This window comes from Lagopus leucura, unplaced genomic scaffold (assembly GCF_019238085.1).
Source record: "Lagopus leucura isolate 7727_CA_CO unplaced genomic scaffold, USGS_WTPT01 Super-Scaffold_100157, whole genome shotgun sequence".
Taxonomy (NCBI): Eukaryota; Metazoa; Chordata; class Aves; order Galliformes; family Phasianidae; genus Lagopus; species Lagopus leucura.
The window spans coordinates 48375095-48396933 of NW_024962334.1; the positions used below are offsets into that span (position 1 = coordinate 48375095).

The 21839-nt window shown below is 45.4% G+C and overlaps 1 protein-coding gene across 2 annotated transcripts in view; it reads right to left on the reverse strand.

The window, feature by feature from the left end:
• Positions 1-751: 751 nt before the first annotated feature.
• The window catches only part of WNT9A (Wnt family member 9A), a 52903-nt gene continuing 31815 nt past the window's right edge, over positions 752-21839 (reverse strand). For both annotated transcript variants that reach the window (XM_042888678.1, XM_042888679.1), the window contains exons 2-4: positions 20660-20919; positions 15571-15833; positions 752-4250 (exon numbers count right to left, since the gene is read on the reverse strand). In XM_042888678.1, coding sequence (XP_042744612.1) covers positions 3777-4250; positions 15571-15833; positions 20660-20919 — 997 coding nt within the window. In that variant the 3' untranslated portion in view covers positions 752-3776. The remainder of the gene's footprint in view (positions 4251-15570; positions 15834-20659; positions 20920-21839) is intronic.

A 21839-nucleotide genomic window follows, 5' to 3' on the forward strand; every position in this document is an offset into this window, starting at 1 on the left:
GCTTTGCACTCGTTTGTGGTTTTGTTTCGTTTTTGTGAAGTGATATCATGAAAGATTCCCAAATCGACTCCTATAGTAGTTTTGCAAATATGAGCAATTTCATTGAATTGCACTGGAGATCCAATGGTGTAGGGGGTAGAATTAGCCTCTCTGGAAAAATCCAATATGAAACAGCTGTAGCCCAAAGGAAGCAGTCAGTGTCTGACAGAGGCCTTCAGGGTTTCCTGCAGAAAACCCAGACTAAGATCTCAAAAGAGTTTTGAGCAGGTTTACCAATATTCCTTCTACCTGCTCATGCCTCAATGCCACTCGAGCTCCATGGGATTCTTCCAAAACAAGCTTTTTTCCCCAAATTCTTTCTTCAAAGATAAGGCAAACATCGGAAAATGCTGGAGTTAAACATCCCCCCATGCCACCCAAGGAACACACACAACAAGGTGAGGGGAGAAGAGGAATAACCCACGTATGTTTTACCACCCTAGGTCAAAAGGCCAAGAAGACAAGTTCTCCTGATTTCAGAGTGTTAGTACATTTTATACACTGCCTATACATTTAACACATGTGCCTCGCTACTATTTAGTCATTTATAATTATTTCTTTTTAACCACAGGAGAATAAACCTTGCTATTTACAATATACAACAGGCAAGTAATATATCCACATTAACATAAATACAATTTGTTTGTTTTTGTGTGTTTGGTTTTTTTTTTTTTTTGTTTTTTTTTTTTTTTAATTTGTTTGTTTTTTTTTTGGGTGTTTTTGTTTTTTTTTTTTTTGTTTTTGTTTTTAAATACTTACAGAAAGCATCCAGGCTTCAGTGCGTGAATTATAATACACAGAAGAGCTCTTTCACTCAGTAGTTCATTCACTCTTTGCCTCGTTCTTCTAGTCTAGCTTTGGCAGCCTGCTCATTGCCCACCCATCTCTCTCCCCCCTAACACACCATGCTACCCTACCCCACAGACACAGGTATTTTCTCTACAATGATATCCATGCCAGCTCTGCCCTCTCTTCTGCATCTAGGGACTCATTCTCCTCTCACACCAGTGCAATGTGGAGTTACTCCAGCGAGGTCAACGGAGACAGAGACACCAGTGAAAAGAAGGAAAATGAGGCCCACGGTTTAAATACAACAATAATAATAATAATAATAATTAATAATAATAATAATAATGCACATAAGTTGTGGCCCAATATTTAACAAAGAACAAATATCTAAAAAAAAAGAACTGGGCCAGAAATAGTAATTCAGATCCACAAACCCTCATGTTTTGGGCAGGTTTGGATCCAGCCTTACTTTGGAGGGGAAGAGCTATCCTAGCACACACATACACACACACAAAAACGAAACGAAACGAAGAGTTTGCACATATGCACATGTGTGTGTGTGCGTGCGAGAGAGAGGGAGAAAGAATTTAACATAATACCACATTGAAACCATAAGAAGGTCCTTCTGAAGGGCTTTAAAATAAATAAATGTTCGTTCAATCTTCATATATTTATTTATGTGTCTGCATGAGCATAGATACATACTCGCATGCAGACACTGAGTAATAGGTTTCTAGTCAGTTTGTTTTTTAAACCATTAGATAAACTGCTTGCGAGTGACTTTCAAAGAGGTGCATCTCCCAGAAGCCGTGAGACCTTCCTCGGATGCTCCACCAGGCATCTGTCGTGGTGGAAGGGACAAATACTGTGTGTGCACCACTCCTCGTGTGGATTACTCCTTCTACAGCACTACCACAATCTCCAGATTTGTACAGCAAATAAACAAATATCAAAAAAAGAGCCAGTATGCTTTACTTTGCAGGACCACAGCACTACTAAAAGTAACCTCCTGTCCCTCCCGAGTTCCCTACCTCTAGATTTGATGCCAATAAGTCAGGTTGGGCTGCAGTTATCTGTTACCAAGAAAAAAAAAATAACCTTTTTTCCTCCCAGTAGATGCACATAAACAGCTTAAATATTAGTGGCTATTGTTTGGGGAAAGAAAAAAAAAAAAAAGAAAAAAGAAAGTTGTTTTTTTTTAAAAAAAAAAGAAAACAACACAATGCCTTGAAAAATAATGGTCCATCTTGAAAAACTGCTCTCTTTTTGCTTGGCCAACCTCTACTACTACTTGAAAAACTCCACCAGCTTTCCTCTTTTGAGAACCAGATCAATGGTCAGTATAAAATGGGTGGAAATTGCTACTACTGGACAATCAAAAGCTGATATAAAAATACAATACAATGCCCTCCGCTCTCCAGTGTTTCCTCAGAAAGCTTTGTTGAGGCATTCATCAGCCACTTCCAATCCCAGAAGCACTTTTATATGACTAACAGATATTATTGCATCAAGTCCTGGATTGAAAATATCCTCTTCAAAGGGAAAAAGAACTGCTGAAGATTGTCATCTATTTCACAGCATCAGAGCAATCTACCTCTGCAGTTGACTTCTGGCTTCTCTGGCCACTTGCTGGGTTGTCTTTGCGTTGATAAGATGTTCCAAATCCAACAGTTGGTTACCATTTAGCAACTGTATTTTTAAAATACAGTTCTCAATCTAGTGGTTAAAACAAATCTTAAGGTCATAGGGTTATACAGCTTGTGTCATGTACCACTGCTGTAGTTAAGAGTAAATGGAATGATGACCTAGTAAAAGAAAAGTCAAATCCTCCAAAGGTCCGATCCAGTCCAAAACAGCTGCTATACAATGCAAGACATTGCTGCGTTCCAAGATGCACTGGAATTTCTCTTGTCCTCCTCAAAAATATATGTCCAAATTCAGCTGACATAAGACTAAAAAGTTCCAGTTTAGATGTCTGAAGCAATTTCCACAGGGTGAATTCAATCATTAAGAGGTGGGAAGAGGAGAGAAAAATGCCATGCACAAAGGGAAAATAAAATTATCTAGTGGTTTGTTTGTTTGTTTTTTAAATAAAAAATTAAGACAGTGATAGTGCTGAAGGAACTGCATTTGAAGAAACTGTATGAAAAAAAAATAAGACGACTGAAGGACTGAAGGGGACAGGCACATCTGGTATCATAATGTCTTCCCAACCTCTTTCTTGGATATATTGCCATCTGCAACATGGTGGACCCGACTGTATTTAGTGATTAAAGCACGTGGATATGGAGCTGTCATTAAAAAGCTTACCATCCAAGTGGGCCTCTTTGTCAGAGCCTTGTTTGCTGGATGTGCAGAAGTGTCATTAGAGGAACAACCTCTACAAGGGCTGTTTTTGCTTACTGCACCCTTCCTTCTCCTCAGCTTTAGAAGAGGGAAAAAATGACCACTTCTCGTGTCTTCATATCTTTGCATTCAAAGCAGAAAGATCTTTTTTTTTTTTTTTTTTTTAATCTGTCCAGCTCTCTAAGCTGCTGGGTAAGCTTCAGGAATAAAGCAATATAGGTTAATTATTCCAGAAAGAATTAATCAGCTCAGAAGTTTATGGAGGACTGATGAAACAATCATGATGTTCCAAGGAGAAATGATCCATCCAACTGCATGGACGACGAAGGTAAAGGTCAACTGGTGTCTAGCCCCAGTGTGACAGGCACTTATTTCCACATGGTTGGACCTCATTAGAATTCAGTCTACAGGAAAAAAACAAAACAAAACAAAAGAAAAACAAAACAGCAACACAGCTGGGTCACCTGTACCCTACAAAGTGCTTATGTCTCAACATAGCTTTCAGATCCCAGAAGGTCAATCAAACCCTGTTTGTCTCCATATGTAGTTCTCATAGATCGTGATCGCCCGCCTCCGAGGGTCGCCATCGGGCAGAAGATGTGTCAGTCTTTACAGGTGTAAACCTCCTCTCTCTGGGTGCATTGCTTGCATTCCACGTAGCAGCACCAACGGACCTGGCACTGGCACGGCCGAGTGACCACCCGGCTCTGCGTATTGTGCCCTCGCCCACAGCAGATGCTGTCACAGTTCTTGTCTTTGTAACATTTCCTTCCCGAAGTCCCGGGCGAGTATCTGCTCATCAGACAAAAGCTTGGGGAATCGTCAATGTAGACAAGATCCGTAGTCCTTGGGATTTGATCACTGTGACCGGGGATGGATTTCTTGGGTGGGGAAATGTCTCCTTCCCCCGTGGCCTCGTTGGTAGTGCTGCCCACTTTGAGCGACGTCTCGTACTTCTGCTTCAGCTGCTTCCCTATTTCGTGGAATGGAGAGAGCTGCCTCCAGCACGTTCGGACAGTGCAGGACCCAGATACACCGTGGCACTTACAGGTTGTCTCCACACCGGCTTTGATGACCTGCAGACACACACATCCCCAAAAGAAAATCAGTTAAGGGGGAGAGAAATCAAAGCATAGAGCAAAAAAAAACAAACAGAGAAAAAAACCATGTTTGTTAGAAGACTTCTGGAACATAGGAAGGATGACAACACAAAAACCATCTGCTGGAAGAAGACAGAAAACACTCTACACTCTTGAGAAGGGTCTCAGTTTCCAGTAATGACGCCTGCCAGAATACTGCTTTACATGGCTAGTTAATGATAGTTAATACTAAAGCATTCAAAGACTGTTCAGTACTGACATTTATCTTACACAGTCAGGGATTAATATGTATTTTAATGCCTATTTAGACATTTTAATAGGAACAAGGAGTTAAGACCAGGAGTTAAACTGTAGCAAAGGTGAGTTGCTTTCACCAAGAAAATGATGAGAGTGCTGCTGGAATCCCCACAGAGAGGCAAAGGCACTCCAGAATGTGTGTGCGTTGTGTGCACAACACACATCACCACCTTAAACCCATGTAGCTCTGAATTAGCTATCACAGGCTCAGTGGAAATGCACTTAAGCTGTTACGAGCAACAGCAAGGCATAGCATCCCACCCGGTTCACTTCATCAGCAAGGAAAATCTTCACATAGCTGCTAGGAAGAGGAATTTGGTTTCTCACACAGCCAGTTTCAAGGGCAACACATAAGACCTAGGTTGCAGTGAGGCGTCCCCATCATATAGTCCCAGCAGGGACTATGACAGGGCTGGTGGCCTCAGGGAGGGCTGGGGGAGCAGAGCCTCCAATTCTGCACAATTTCTGCAAAGAATATGGGGCAGACACCCAGTAGAGAGGTAAGGGGATGTTAAACTTTCAGTCCTGGCTATGAGAACAGACCTCATGCACTAAAGGTTGTACTACCTACCCGATCCTGTATACACAGAAGCTGCCCCACAGCAAGCATTAAAAAAAAAAAAAAAAAAAGTAATAATAAAATAAAATAAAAGAATTAAAGCACTTAGTGCTGAGGTCTTCAAACTCACAGTGGAGAAAAGAAAAGTATTAAATCTCTGGAAAATGAAGTGGACCCTGCACATCAGTACTGCTACGTTGAATTCTGTCTGCTCATACCTCTTGTCTGCAACTATTAAGGGCATGGTTTAGTTTCAAATTCTTTCTTAATATATTTGTACTTAAAAAAAAAAAAAAAAAACTTATATATATATATATCCAAATAAGATTTATCTCACAGATCTCTATAGGAGGAAAATAATTTGTTCAAGATATCACAAACTAAGCATGTGTGACTTGCTTCCAAAACATAAGTCATTCTACATATAGGAAGATGCCCAGACCTTGCATGGGGACATCTTGCACAGAACTAGCACAAAGCATAAATACAAAAGGAAGAACCTGTGGAACTATGGTATGTGGAGGGGAGAGGAGGGAAATAGGTCATTTTCAACAGAAGCAGCAGCATGGGAAGTAAGCACAGTATCAGGAAGGGAAGAGGTGAATGCAGGGAGTTATTCATTCATTACTCAGCTCAAAAAGAGATGGTACCAGCTTCCTAGATGCCACAGAAGACCATATGTCCATATGCCAAATGATGCTAAAGAAGTACCCTTTTCAAATTAGGCTGCAATAAAGATACTTGTTGGCAATAAACAGCATATCCATCTTATTCTAAGTGGCATCTGGATGGTGTTGGACTCAACAATTCTTATGGGTCCCTTCCAATTTCGGTTATTCCATGAATGCTTTCCCTGACCTTCCCCAGAGAAGGGTTTACTCCTAGGACTAGCCCATGGGCAACATGAGAGCAGGTATATTAGGATTGTCACAGATAACCTGTATTTTGCCCACAGATTATAAACAGATATTTATAGATCTCCCTCCCACCAAAATCGTTCACATTTTGACTTTAAATGGCTGAAGGATAACCACCCCTTAAAATAGCCACCTAGAACAGAGTCTGTTTTATAGAGCTGCCTCCTGTCGAGGTACTGCTGAGAAGTGCCCTACACTGGGGCATCTATGGTTTCTAAAGAAGAAAAAAATCTCCCCCTCAGCCCATTATGGCATCTGCCTACATTAAGGCCTCATGACAGCAGAGGACTGGCTCCAATCCATTTCCTGACCATGCGGTTCTTAATTATTTGGCTACATGAGTCCTGCTGAGCACCATGTACAAATGTGCAATAGGTCATGGACTCAGAGCTGGGGTCTGGCCCAATCCTGATATTACAGAGACATTTTTAGAAAGACACTATGCATAATACGTCCTTCAGCAAAGCCCGGCCAATGGTCACACTTCATTCCTGTGACAGCCAAGACCTTTTCAAATGCAATCCAATAATACACAGTAGCATTCAAACAAGTGATGGGTTACAGAGAGAGATGTGTTACTGCTTATAGTACTCAGCTGGGCCAGCTTGGTTAGGGGCTTGTCACGCTTTGCGTGCCAAAGCGTCTAGCCAACTCTGCAAGAAATCCCACAATGTTAGACAAGACCGTACAGAACACATTTCAACACCAAGAAAAGAAGGAAAGAAAAAAAACACCACAACAAAACAGCACTCCTCACCCATGTTTTCCCTCACATAAAGTCACATTGCACTTGTTGTCCAGAAGTGAGAGCTGAGCTCATGTGAAACAAAGATCCTATACCTGATTTCACGCCCAAGCCATCAGCAAAATGGGCAACATTGCTGAGATACTTGCAGAAGGGCTACACACTGCACTCATTCTTCTGTTCAGGCTGTTCTCAACCCTCTCGCCACCCTCAGCACCCAAGTTGCATCTGCTCAACCTGGAAAAAGAGATGAATGCCATTGTGTAGAGATGGGAAAGCAAGCAACCAAGAAGACTTGGCTCAGCTGGTACCCGCAGCCCTTGGCTGGATTTAGAGCTGGGTGAACAAGGCGCAGACATGAAATGAAGGGTGGGAACTCAAACACAGGGTTATTCTTGTCAAGAGACGCCTCTCCAAAGCTTAGTGAGAGAGCTGGCACTCAAGGCATGAATACCAACAGGTACCCAAGGCAGCACATGGGGCTGGCAAGTGTGGCACGATACATGCTGGAAATCCACATTCCAATGGAGCAGCAGCTAGCAGGTGGCCTGAGACCTTCAAGTAGCAATAGGCATGTCGGTTTAGGCACGTTGGTTTAGACATCTAAATCACAACATCCAACCAGGGTTGACCACACCAAGGCAGATATCCGGCCTACATTTGAGAAACATCTCTCAACTCCCAGCCGATCCACTGGAGCAAAGGCAGGCAGGGCAGCCTAAAGGGCAGCAGACACCTTCACGGGCTCAGCTGAACATCTCTTCAGGTTCCCACGGCTGTGCTGATCACATTTCTGCTCACTAACAGGAGCTCTGGAACTCTGCTCTCAGGGAAGCACATAAACTTAGATATGAGAACGTGTGAGCAGAATCTCATCCTCAGAGTACAATTCAGGTGTCTAAAAATTTGTATCTAATGTTACTTTAGGCACTGTAAAACATAGTACTTTGCCACCAGCTGCCTCTCCAGACATATCTGCCAGGGCATCTCAAATTTTACTAGGTGCATATATTTAGGAAAGTCTTTGGACTTAAATAGCAATGAACAAATCCCCTAATGAATAAGTCCATTCTTTTATTTTTCCTGGCCCACTCCTAGCTCTTCATCGACTTGTGGCTGGAAGAACGTGGGTGTCATGCACTGATGGACCCAAGTATAAAAAGTTTTCATTGTCTCTATTCTCATGAATGCACCAGCTCACAAAATCCAGCATGTGGATTTTCACATGGCCACTGTGCAAGCGTGGTGCATCCCAACCATCCCATAAAGCTTCTCCGTGAAGGGCAGGGAAGGGCTCAAGAATGTTACGAGGCAGTTATAGTGAAAATCCTAGAAAAATATCTTCCCCAGACTGCCTCCTCTGCTGCTGTCAGTCACAATCCAGCTCCTCAAGGCGACGTGTGATGGAGAACTGCTGCCTACAAGCACCTTGCCACCCACCAGCCAAAATGAATCTTGGCAAAGCCTTTCTATTTCCTATCTCATTCCCCAGCTTCCAAAGACATTCCACCTCCTGTTGAGTGGTCCTATAAGAAACACTTAAATCCAGCTCCTACTTACAGGACACTTTGACCTTGTGAAATGCCATCACTTTGCTCACAGCAACATTGGAGCACCAGGACAGGTGGGTCAATGTCTACACCATGCTTTCAAACCTGGAGGGATTTCCAGGCTAGAATAATTTCACAGAATCATAGAATGGCCTGGGTTGCAAAGGACCACAATGCTCATCTAGGTTCAACCCCCCTCCTATGTGCAGGTCACCGACCAGCAGCCCAGGCTGCCCAGAGCCACATCCAGCCTGGCCTTGAATGCCTCCATGGATGGAGCATCCACAGCCTCCTTGGGCAATCTGTTCCAGTGCCTCACCACTCTCTGTGTGAAAAAACTTCCTCCTAATATCCAACCTAAACCTCCCCTGTCTCAGTTAATTCACCCTTGCCACCAAAAAAGTCTAGGATGCAGAAGGCAGAAAAAGACTAACACAAGCTTAGTGACATGGCTGAGTAGGCATGGTGGTGATGGGTTGACGGTTGGATGAGATGATCATAGTTGTCTTTTCCAACCATAATGACTCTATGAATCAAGGTAGCTCCTCTTCTCTGTTTGAGGCAGCCACACAGTTCAGAGCCCATCTGCCTCCATCCTACAGAGACATGAGCCTCTCCTACAACACACACGACATCACCACTTATTGAACAACCATGTTTCATCTATACAATGCTGAGCAGCCGTGTGCATGCTTGTCACATGTATGTATCAGCTTAAATCCAAAGTGCCAAACATGTCATGCAACCGCACATCAGCAGAGTCACAGCAGCTCAGAAAGGAGGAACAACACCCTGGGACATTTAAATCCTTATCGTTTTATATGCTCTAGAAATACTCCACTATGAAAATGAACTTGAATAAATACAACCAGTGGGACAGGACAGCATCACACATTGAAATTATGTCCTCCCACTCTGAGCAAGCACCTGCTCTGGTAGTCTCACAAATAGGATGGCAGTTTGGGAGGAAAATAAAGCTCTGTAAGCAAATCAGTTTGTTTGACTTGGGAACAAAAACCCCCATTGATCTCATCGTGAGAATAGCAAATACCGACAAAAGCACAATGAGGAAAACAATTATGATACAGCAAGACTGGACTGTCTTTATTGGTGCTTGTTGCTCTGAGGAAATTAGATAGCACCGCAGGACCGCCTGCCCAAATGCCTTTATAAGAGCCATAGGGAAAAGGGATCACAGCAGAGCATTGCTATGCAACATGTAATCCTTCCTCACAACAATGGTTTGCTACGAAGGTCAGACTAAGTGCCCCTGTAATGATCAGTCTCAGACATGCTGCAACACACAATTTCTCAGTGTTTTAGCTGAAACGCCGAGGACAGATTGCCATTCATTCCCAGCTGGGTCACGGGGCTCAGGCAGTGGTTTTCAGACAACTCTCGTCTGGGCAGCAGCAGTGCGAAGCCGGGACGCGGCCGTGGGAATTCCTGGGTTAGAGCCGCGTCATGGCTGGGCTGCGGCTGCGGGGCTCCAACCCATTCGCCATGGTTTGGGGGAGAGGAGGGAGCTGATGAACCTCCGCGGGGTTACAGTGTGCCCAGGGAAAAAGCCTGCCCTCCGACAGCGCTTTGAGGTGCCTCCATCCTCGACATACGTATCCTCCTTCAATTTAAATAGGATTAGTTATTGTCTCGGCTCAAATATTGGTGTTTGTTTTGGACCACAGCCACCATCCCCATAGTGCCCTTGTCGCTTTCCAATGATCTTACCATTGGGTGAAGTACAAGAGTTTCACAGATTGCTGGCATTTTTTTTTTTTCTTTTCCTTTCCTTTTTTTCCTTCCTTCCTCTTCTTTCACCTTTTATCTTGTTTCAAAAAAAGCCCTTTTTCTGAGCCTGTCCTCAAACTGCTTTTTCAGAATCTGTGTCCCTTGCCACCATTCTTCTCACTCCAGTGTTAGTGAAATACCAGTTAAAACACAAACATATAAGAAACATACAATAACATAACTCTTCTTCAACTTGAGCACGTTAATTCTTTCCCCAGCTGCATTCTTATTTCACCTGCTGAGAAAATTCTGCATAAACAGCCAACTGGCATTGCTTATGGAACACAGCAAATGCTTTCCTCCAGAGTGTTGATCCCAAAGCCTTAGAATGACTTTGGCTGAGCCAATCTCTACCTGAAAGAATCACAGAATCATAGAAAGGCCTGGGTTGAAAAGGACCACAATGCTCATCCAGTTTCAACACCCCTGCTGTGTTAGTAAGTTCAGATAGATTTGCCTCATCAAAAGGAACAATTATAACACTATTTCTGAGGGTACTGGAAAACTGTGAGATTACAATTGAAAGTACCTGTTCAACAAACTCCAGAGGTTGACTGGAATCATGCTTTACAGTGGGAACCATACAAGATAGGGTTGGAAGTGCTTGCAAACACTGTCTCTGCAACAGGAGACCAGGGTGCCAAGCTACACTTGTGTGTGACCTTTAGTGAGTCACTTAATCTTTCTGGGTCTCAGTTTCCCCTCTGTAAAATGGAGATACAGCAATGAAGAGGGTGGTGCTCTCTGATAACACGTTATGTGATACTTCATGAAGTTCCTCAGACAGATGATAGCAGGGCAAACATCCACCTGATATAGAGAGTCTATCTCCAGAGCAGGAGGCACGCTCAACCCTTGAGGTCTCTGCCAACACTGTCTTAGGAGAAAAGCCATTCCTTGCACGGACTTCCAAACAAGCAAGCCAAAAGCAAAGCAAAGTCCATGCACCTCCCACCAACCTCTGCAAAACATCCCACATGGTTTCAGAGATGCAGGTGTAACAAGCCTCAGGACATGTCTGGAGCCCTGCAGCAACAAGGGCGACAAAGATGCTTCCAAAACTGTTTCCAAGACTGAAACATGCAGGTCAGTATTGTGTGAAAACAATAAAGGAAGCTTCATGAAGGGAAACAATTTTAAAGGGAGATATTGCCCAAAATGAGACTTTTAACGGAAGAATTTTCTTGTTCCCCTTTCCCTCACATAGTTTTGCACTGAACACCCGCAGATCCCAAGAAGCCTTTGGTTAAACCCCTGACTTTAGGGTCCTGAGGGCAAAGGCTTGCTTGTGTCCCTCCTTCTGAAAGTATAAAGGAAAAAGGGAATGAGAACATGACAATTTTTTTTTTTTCCCTTGGATAATAGCAGCCGTCTTTAATAGTGCCCCTTGGATCTGCAAGACATGCTTGACCAGACATACCTCTGGAAGAGGTCAGCACTCCTGGGATTAAGAAACTTAGCAACGCTCCAGAGAGGGAGTTGGAAAGTCATGTTTAATGATACTTTGCTGAGAAACTGGGCAAATTTAATTAAAACATCACTTACTCGAACCCAGTGGAACTAATTGAGTGCTCTAATATTCCAACTTTTCATTAATGGGTTACAAAAGAGGGCTGCACTTGTGTGTACAAGGGGGGAGGGGGGGGAGGATACAGAGAAGAAGAGAGCCTCAGCAAGGCTTCCTGTGCTTCGTTTAATATAACCAAGAAACTTCACTGCTGGCAGCGGAGCTTTAATGCAGTTGACTTCTCTCCCCTCCATCACCCCCATCCCCTTGACACACACACTCCACTCCCCCCCAGCACACATCCTCTCCACCCAAGACCTCTCAGAAAGAATAGCTGAATGAGCGAGAGTAGATTTTGCAAAGGAAGGGAAATTGCTTTTTTAATAAGTGGTCTATTCAGAGCTCCTACTTTTCAATAAAGAGAAGGCTGGAGAAGTCTTGGTCTAATTACCTCATCCTTGCGCTAGACAAGCTCGCCCTTTCATTAGCACTTGAGGTCATATCATATAACTTTGTAAGCCATCATGGGCACAACATGTTCAGTGATTATTTCATTGGTGGTGGCAAAATTACGGCTGGCCCATCAAGGTTGTTAAAAACAGAAGTAAAATAATAATTAAATGAGAACTTCTACCAAGAGACACTAAAACTAGGCGGGATAGGATAATGTCACCCTTCCAGAAAGATGCAAATTGTTTGCTAGTGTGACACCATGGAGAAACTGCCGTCTCAACCAGGAGGGAATAGTGTTTGTTGCCAAATAAGTCTATTAAGCACAAGTCTCTTTTTTTTTTGCTGGGTCTCAAGGGACTATTTATACAATTTGTCATGGTTGGGAGTAATTAGATGGGAAGGGTTATATGTTGCTACGAATCACTGAGAGACCACCAAGCTTGTGCTATATCTTTGATAGATATTCCTCTACCACCATCAAACACACATACCCCCATGTATACACTGTACCTACACCAGCGTGGGCAGGCACAGCTGCAAGCCCTGTAGAAAAGTACTGGAAAAGAAAGTCTCCTTGTCCAATGCCCAGCACAAGCCCAAACAGTCTGTAGCACAGCCAAGGTTTCAGTTCACGCCTGTATGGTTTCACGAGACATAAAATCTGAGGTTTGGTTTGAGGAAAAACAGTGGGTGCTGAGCAGAAACTCACGAGTGCTTGTCTCTACCTCCTGCTCCATCATCAGCTTCCTAAATAACTTGGGAAAAGGCACTCTGTGCCTCAGGCTCCTGCCTGAAATCATCCTTTCATTGCTCGTGGGGACAGTGAAGACATTAGAGGCTGGAAGGCTATCTTTCTTATTTAATTGGCACTCTGTTCCAAAACAGCACAAAGCAAAGATATTTACCCTTCTTCTGTGTGGCTTTGGATTCACATCAAATCAAAAGAATATGATCTATTACCCAAATAAACAAACTAGATTGCTTCAAAGTAGTTTAGATCCTCGTAGTCACTAGGTTAGTATCTCCAGATATGCAAGAGTTGGAAAGTCTGTAAGAATGCAGTCAGCTGATGGGCAACTTCATCGGAGAAAAAAGAGTTGAGGACAGATGTTGAGTTTCATATTTAACTCAGTGTCTTTATCAAGGAAAATGACAGTAATTCAGCCTAGTACTGCATGCTGGGCAACTCTCAACTCCCATCCCAACTCCAAACATCTCTGATTGTCATCTCAATGACACCATGTTGTGCCAATGCTTTAGATCCACGTATCTTGACTACACAGACATATGTTCTCCTGATCATTAACCAACACCCTGATAAAAGCTTCTTCCTGAAAGCGAAATTCCCTTATTCTCTGCCTGGCTTCTCAGTGCAGCTGTGAGCCTGGTGAGCTGCTTGGCTTGCCTCTCAACCACACTAAGGTACAACTACCCTAGAAACGTAAGCAGAAATCATTTCAACTGCCACTGCAAATAGGCAAGGCAAAGCCATCAGGCAGCAATACCAGCTTGACAGCACGGTGTGGGTGGACAAAAATAGGAATGCTGGATCACTGACCTGCAGCAAAGGTCTTTGACTTGGATCGCCATGAGGGCTCTCAGTGTCTGGACAACCGTCACAACTGTTACTCAGCTGTTTAGCTGCAGATATTACATTAGTGCTTAGAAACCACTGCCAAAGAGCAGGGCCTGACTGTGCCAAGTAAAGTGGAGGCAGAGGATGCAAGAGACTCCCTGACATCTCCCATTGCCCTGGGATCTAAATCCCAGTGGGATCAGGAAGAAACTCAGGCATCATGAAGAGATTCCCTCTCTTCAGTTCATGCTTGGAGTTCCTTTAGCTTAAAACTACATGGAGAGTGGAGAGCGGAGCTGACAACCAGGTATGCCTAACCAAAATCCAAGACTGGGTCTCGGCTCCATGTGGGCATCCTCCCTGCAGTACTGGGATGGAGAACACTGGGAGTTAGATCAAATCCCTTGGGAAAGTTCATCAGTCCCAGCAGTGCTGGAGGGGAGATGTATATGGATTTACAAAAGCATTCCCATGGCACCTAAACTTTCATTCGTGTGGTTTCTGATGAGACTCTATTATGTGAATCTGGAAAAGGAGTAGAGCAGAGACATCTCATAGCTCTCTACAGCGTGAAATCACAGCCCTCACGGACCACCTTCCCCATATTCTGTTCCAGTTGTTGCACAGCCAAGCCCAAAGAGTCTTTCCTACAGGATATGCCCTCAGAAACAATCAAACACAAGGATTAAAACAGATTTCATCACTCCGCAGAGCCTGTTTCACACGCCAAAGAGCTGCAACAGGAGTTCAGAGGCACTGAGCCTCTTAATCCAGAGGCAGAAAAGCTGTCAGCCAAAGCCAGACACCAAGTAAATCCAGGATATTTCTAACCCTGATCTCAGCGCTGTCTGGGAGCATCTGGTGGTGGGGACAGGGGAAGACTTTTTGCTGGCCAGCACGCACTAGTGGCATTCTTGGGGCATTCAGTGCCCCAACTCCATTGCAATGAATGGCATTTAATGCATATGCACAGGAACAACTGAGCTGGGGTGGTGATTCCTAGAATGCACAACTGGCTGGGCAGCGTTTGCCTGGGAAACTGGAGACCCAGGTCCCCATCTCAGCCTCAACCCTCCATCCAATCACACAGACAATAACAAGGCTTGAAGGCTATTTATAGCCTTACAGTATGTTCCTCTATGAGGTCGGTGCAATGAAACACTGATCCTAGGCACCTGTGCTGGCCAATCTGAGCGATTTTCATGTGCAAGCAGCTCTAGGTTAGGTACCTCCAAGTAATTGATGGGAGAAAGTGGAAAGCCCCTTTCTTTCCCATCTCTTGTTGGGATGAGCCAGCACACAATTTCTCCTTTACAACATTCAGGGCAAAGCCTCATGGGGATAAGCATGGGTTAAAAGAGCAGGAAACCCTCCAGCATAAGGATAGGAGGAAAGAAACAAAACAAAACAGACTGCACACCTGAGTTCTCTCAGCTGCAAACACAGCATCTCTGGGTGGAAGGTCAAAGGGATTATTAGGACTGGAATCAGTCAGAGAGGAATAGCTCTGCCCTGGTTTCCCACCAAATATTTGTCCACCAAGTTTTAAAGAAACTTGCCTATGGAGATGCTATGCTATCCATGATCTGCATCACTGCTTCAAGGAAAGCATCTCTCAATCTCCACCTGCAGTACTGCGGAGTAAATCCTTTCCTGCCCATCATAACTTGGTACAAATTTAGATGACCTGTCTTGCCATCCCCTTGTAAGACCCACTTCTTCCTATGCAAAACCAGCAATCTTTCTCCTCGTCTCATTTTCCAGATCTGGAAAGTTCCTTTTCTTTCCTTCTGGTCCCTCGCCAGTCATTTGAAGCACAGTGATCAAAACAGGGCATAGACCTAATCGGACTTCACACCTCCTGCAGAAGGAAGGCACCACGCATTTTGCATCCAACGACTCACCTTCATGCCCACGAGGTTATTGTGGAAATCCACCCTGGCTCTCAGGTCCTTGTTGGGCTTCCTCCCCAAGAACTCCTTGACAAACTTGTTGCTGTATTTCAGGTTGTCACCGCAGCCACCCCACTGCCAAGCCTCGCGGTTCTCCAGGTCAGGAGCCTCGTCACAGGTGCAGCGCTCCATCCGGCCCGCGCTGCACGCTTTGGCCATAGCATGTGTCAGCCCTGCAGAGGAAATGGCGTAGAGGAAGGCCGTCTCCTTGAAACCTGGAAGGAAAAAAGAGGCCGCTATAATTGTGGCTGGAGCAAGGATTTTATTTCAAAGAAAGGAACCAAGGAACTACGGCAACTGAAGTGAAAATCATGACAAGGTTTGAGCAATGCCATGCTCTGCACGTATCACTGACAGTAGAGATGACAACGTGATTCTCTACATGGTAGAGAACAGGGAATGATGGATCATAGAATGGCTAAGGTTGGAAGGGACCTGAAAGTTCACCCAGGCACAAACCCCCCTCCAGCACCCCACTGCCATGGGCTGGTTGCCCCCCACCAGGTCAGGCTGCCCAAGGCCCCATCCCACCTGGACCTGAACGTCTCCAGGGATGGTGCATCCACACCCTCTCTCAGCAGCAGTGCCAGGGCCTCACCATCCTCTAAAGAATTTCTTCCTAGCATCTAACCTAAATTTCCCCTCTTTAAGCTCATTCCCCCTTGTTCTATCACTATTAAACCATGTAAAATTTCAGTTCCCCTCCTGCTAATAAGCTCTCCTCGAGTTCAAGAAGGCTGCACTGAGGTCTCTCCAGAGTCTTCTTGTCTTCAAACTAAATAAGCCCAACTCCCTCAGTCTTTCTCCTTAGCAAAGATGCTCCAGCCCTCTGAGCATCTTCCTGGCCCTCCTCTGGACCTGCTCCAACAGCTATGTTTTTCCTTCCTGGACTGGGAGCCCTGTGCCCAGACACAGTACTCCAGCTGTACCTCATAAGGACAGAGAAGAGGGTGACAAATGAGGTGGCACAAACCAGGATTATAAACAAAACCACACATTTGTCGTTATGTGGTTGTCGCTCTGCAGTCTCTGCTTGAAAATAGGAGTAGGTAAGCAAGATCTGGACAGTCCATGATGGTGTCATCATCATGGTATGGCAGTACTGCTACTAAGGGGCCACCAAACGGAAGGAACCTAGCACAGATTTCCTTTGAGTTTGATGACTGGGGTGGAAATCATGAAGGCTTTCCTCTCCTCCCAGAAAAACAAATCACCAAGGTTTAATCAGGTCCAACAAAATTGTTAACAAAAGGCACACAAGGGCTGGAAAGCAATTAGTAATCAGCCTGTCACCCAAGGCAGTACCTCACAGACCTGAAGAAGCATTTGGACCTCAAACTTTTCATGTACAACCATTTTCTTATACCTCCATGCTCACTTGCAACAGCATCTGCCTCCCCCCAGTGGGTAAACCGAGGCCAAAAGAGACCCATGATTTCAATACAAATGATAAAAGACAGAAATAAAAAAGCAAACATGTCAGTATTTATAGCTCCTCATTCTCCGTCTATGGAAGCAGTAAACGACTGCATATTTGAGATGCAATTCCAGAACAGCTTTGGATCTAACTCAAGAAATCCCCCACTCAAAAATAACACAAGTGGATGGTGACAGTAGTGGATATATCTGTAAACTAGTGTGTCAACCAAGGACATGCAGAGACACTGCCAGGTCATTTTTGGAACTGGTCCTTGGGAGGATCATGATAGTCCAAGTGGGCTCATGGGGCACTAACCTGGCCCACCCCCAGAGCCTGCCTTCCCATAGAACAATTGGATGCACAGGGTAGAACTTCAGCAGAAGAAAAAGGAAAGTCTAGTCCTGGAGAAAGAGGTCCTGTTTTGGCTCAAAACACATTGTGTTAGAAATTGTCCAGCACTCCTACTGTTCACCTGGAAAAGAGCAGAAACCCTTTCCCTCTCAGGGAGGAAGACTGAAATAAAACAGGATTGACTCCACACTTGCTGGGGACACAGAAAAGAGTGATTAGCTTTGAGAAAGCAAATTTTTTTTTTTCTCCCATTCGTTTTCCCCCCTGAAGTTACACCATGTCCTCCAGCACACCAGAAACATCTTCAGCATCACAAACTGTCTCAGTGAGGGCAGTGAAGGAATTCTTTATTTAATTCAAACCACAAAAACCTGTGGATTTGAGGACCATCAAACTCTGGGCAGAAAACACCATCTATGCAGCTCCCATCTTTTATTGGCTAGATTCAACTTTTTCTCAGCTAGGTGCTAGGAATGCCTGAGAGTGATGCTACCAAGCTTCCGTGCTTGCAAGTTGTAGAACTGCTCTCCTTCCACTACTACTACTGCTCATGCTGCAAAATGGAGAGGTAGCAGCATGCTAACAGAAAGTCCCTGATGGAGCAGTGCAAAGAGCCAGGCGTTGTGAGCCTGAGCTGCTGTAATTAGCAGCAAAGAGCCAGGCGTCAGCCTGAGTTAGCAGCTAACACAGATCCACAATCTGCACCAAGGCCTCCCACTTGGGAGCGCTGACCGTGCAACCTGCCACCACACTGCATACTGGGTTTGACACGGAGCCAGGCTTCCCTCTGCCAATCCCCTCATCAGCCTCAGCTCTCCTCCTCCCCTTCTCCATCACCGAAAGCCCACAGATGCCCAGTGCCCATCAGCGCGGCTATCATCTCGCCCACAGGCAGCTCAGGCAGCTCCCAAGCAAGTCCATGTGACATTTGGCTCTGGCCAGATTTAAAGCCATCTCCGCCGTGCACTATTTGATTGCACCGAGATATGCTGTAACAAGATAATGAGCTTTAAATCAATGCAGGCATTCTGGTGCATCGACAGCCTGCCATCCGCAGCTATCCCCTTTCAGCCCTTTCCAAAACCGTTCGCGAGAATCTGAACAGGATAACGAGTCCCTTGAACAATCCCCTGTTATTTTAAGAAACGGGCCGCATCAGCCCAAACTGCAAACCAGCAGCTGGGCTGTGCTGAGGACCGAGAGGAACAATGGAGGGAGAAAGTTTTCTTAAGTAAAACATTTGTGGTTATGTTGTTGTTGTTGTTGTTTTTCTTTATTTTCCTCTCTATGAAGTTCTGGAGGAAAAAAAGGAAAACATTCCCCCACTGATATATTGGAATACCTGTGTCATAGTGGGTTATAGCCATACCCCTTTGCCCTGGGGGTATCGCTCGTTGCAATGCCGAACCAGGAACCAGCAGCTCCTGGAGAGGAGGAGAAAGATTTACAGGGCTGTGAGCTGTGCTCTGGGAACAACACCTGAAGGATTTACAGCATCGGTGGCGGGCTGAGATGCTGCAGGGGCATAAAGCATGGAAGAATGAGACAGCAGGCCGAGCTCTGCAACCCTCAGTGCTACCATTTATTAAATGGTGTCCTGACAAGGAGCTGGGATGGTTTGCAGCAGTGTTTTCCAGCAGCAAAATTCCAGGCTGCTCTGGAATACCCCTTCCCCTCGCTGAGGGCACATCTGAAGGAGCAAGCTGTGGCCTCCAGGTGTCAGCATGAGAAAGTGCTTGGGTTTCCCAAGGCGCCACTAATCCAGGGACTCCTCTGGCATGCAGAGATATTTTTAAACGTCTTGCAGCTCTGGCTGCACCTCTTGGGTTTCATAAGGACGCTCCTTGTTTCCATCGCAGTCGGTGACAGTGCATTAGTTGAGCCCTAGAGCTTCTGGATGGCTCCTTCCCATTTCTTAGGGAACGAGGGAGCACTGCAGAGCTCCAAATTCATCTTTGAGCATGTCAGACTCTGGGTCTCTAGGTCCAGTCACTGAAGGTGAGACTTTCTGGGAGTCACTGAAGCCCTCGAGTTCCAGGGAAGCCACCTGTGAAGTGGGCCTACTGCATGGTTAGCTTCAGTCCAGCAATAAGAACTGGACTTTGGCAGAAGAATTGGAACTCAATGATTTTTGAGGTTCCTTCCAATCCAAGCTATTCTGATTCCATTGTATGATTTCATTGAGAGGCTGCAAGGGAGCTGGGCTACACAAGGCAGTGCAAAGGAAACAGACAGAACACACCACCTGCTCCTCTAATACCCTTCATCAGCTTCTGGTCATCTCCACCTGGAAGCAGTGTGGGCATCACTCACTGCTCACAGCCAGGGAGCTTTTGCACAGGTAGAGCAGAGCAGGGCATGGAAGCATTGAGTTTGTGCCTTGCATCGTGACACCCCCCCACCATTTTGTCTTTATTCCTTTACCAAAGCATTTTCCCACTTTCTTTCTTGAATAGGAGAAATAAAATAGTTTTTAAAACACAATAATAATTAAAAAAAAAAAAAAAAAACAGGCAACACAGCTTTGGGAACTTAAATCTCTTCTCCTACAGCAATGGCTCAACTTCCAGCAGAAGCGAGGAGCACACCGAGCTTCTGGCTGCAGACGTATGAACAAACATCTCCAGCCTCCACCCAGAGGAGCTGTGGTCAGTGATGGGAGGCAGGCAGAGGTTCCTTTGATACAAGCACATCAATCACAGCCACAGACTGAACAGATGAGCTATGCTTGCCTTTGTCTTTACCTTCCACAAAGCTTAGGCTTATTTAGTTTGGAGAAGAGAAGGCTCCAGGGAGATCTCTTTGCAGCCTTCCCGAACCCAAAGGGAGCTTATTAGCAGGAGGGGAACTGAAATTTTACATAGTTTAATAGTCATAGAACAAGGGGGAATGAATTTAAACTAAAAGAGGGGAAATTTAGGTTAGATGCTAGGAAGAAATTCTTTATTTAGAGGGTGGTGAGGCCCTGGCACTGCTGCTGAGAGAGGGTGTGGATGCCTCATCCCTGGAGGTGCTCAAGGCCAGGTTGGATGGGGCCCTGGGCAGCCTGATCAGGTGGGAGGGAACCTGTTCCATGGCAGAGGGGTTGGAACAGGATGATCTTTCAGGTCCCTTCCAACTCAAACCATCATATGACTCTATGAAGCTCTTTTTAGAGCCCTGAGAAGAGAACTCTAAAATGACATGAGGATGACTGCTGTGCAAAATGGCAGGGAAGCCCACCAGCGCAGGAGGTACCAGCAACCCCAAGCAAACCCCCATCCCACTCACCTCTCTTTAGCAAGCTGGCCCGGTAGCGGCCCTCCAGGGTGCAATTCCAACGCTCAAAGCGAAACTGGTACTGGCACTCCAGTGCACTCATGCTGATGGCCTCCATCAGGGTCTCTGCCACTCCGGGGTCCCGCCGGCACATCCTGCGCTGCTTCTTCTCCAGCTTCAGGCGGTCACAGACTTTGTAGTGGGCTTTGACGGCGGCTTCCTCCATTTCTGAGGTCAGAGGGAGGATGGTCAGGGGTTCGTTGCCCGTCAGCCTGCAGAGGAGCAGAGGGGTAAAGGGTGAGAATGAGCTGAGCACCCACTGGGATGCAGTGGGAGAGAAGAGATTTTACAGCAAGGCTCTCTGCAGTCTATGCACGACAGGGAGGTAAGAAGCAATACATGGATTTATTTTCTCCACGGAGCTTGTTTGGATGAAAGACCTTGGCAATCGCCACGTCTGTCAAACTCAAAATTGCCAAAGGACAGTTCATTTAAAACTGAAATAGGGAAAAAATTACAGAAGGTACATAAGTGCATGAATTCAGGAAACTAGCAAGAAGGCAAGAACACTGCAGCTACTCTCTTGTGCACTAAAAAAGAAAATAGTCATTTCAGGGCATCAAGCAGAGCCAGAACCAGCTTGGGAAGGTGACTTGTGCCACCAGACCCCAGGAGACACACCAAGAGAGCACGTACAGCCACTCCACCCTAAGCAGAAGAACAGGAGAGATCCCTACACAAAATTCAGTCGCGGATCGAGGCTTGCAAGCAGGATACACTTTGAGAGACGACGATGCCAAAAGGTTTTAACAAGGAAGAATGAGCTCAACGCCTACAAAATGACCTGAAGAAATTCAGAAAGACGTGTCCTTCTCTTCTCCCCTGCACAAGGTTTCCAAATGTGCAACAAAAGAAGCCAGCGTACTGTTCCCGGTGTCAAGTGACGAGCTGCTGGAAAAGGACCAGGCTGGCATCGGCCCCAGGGATCAGGAAGGCTGCAGGAACATCTGCTGGGCTCAGCAGTGGGTTGCTGGCTGGGCTGTCTGCACCCCACTCTCCTGGCTCTGCCCTATTCCGGCCAGGTGCCAGTGCATGCAGTCAATGGGGATAACTAAAAAAGGTTTCTGAAGAACCTGAAGACACATTTCCCCAGCCAAAATGGAAGGAAGAAGTGCTTAAAGCCAGAATTAAA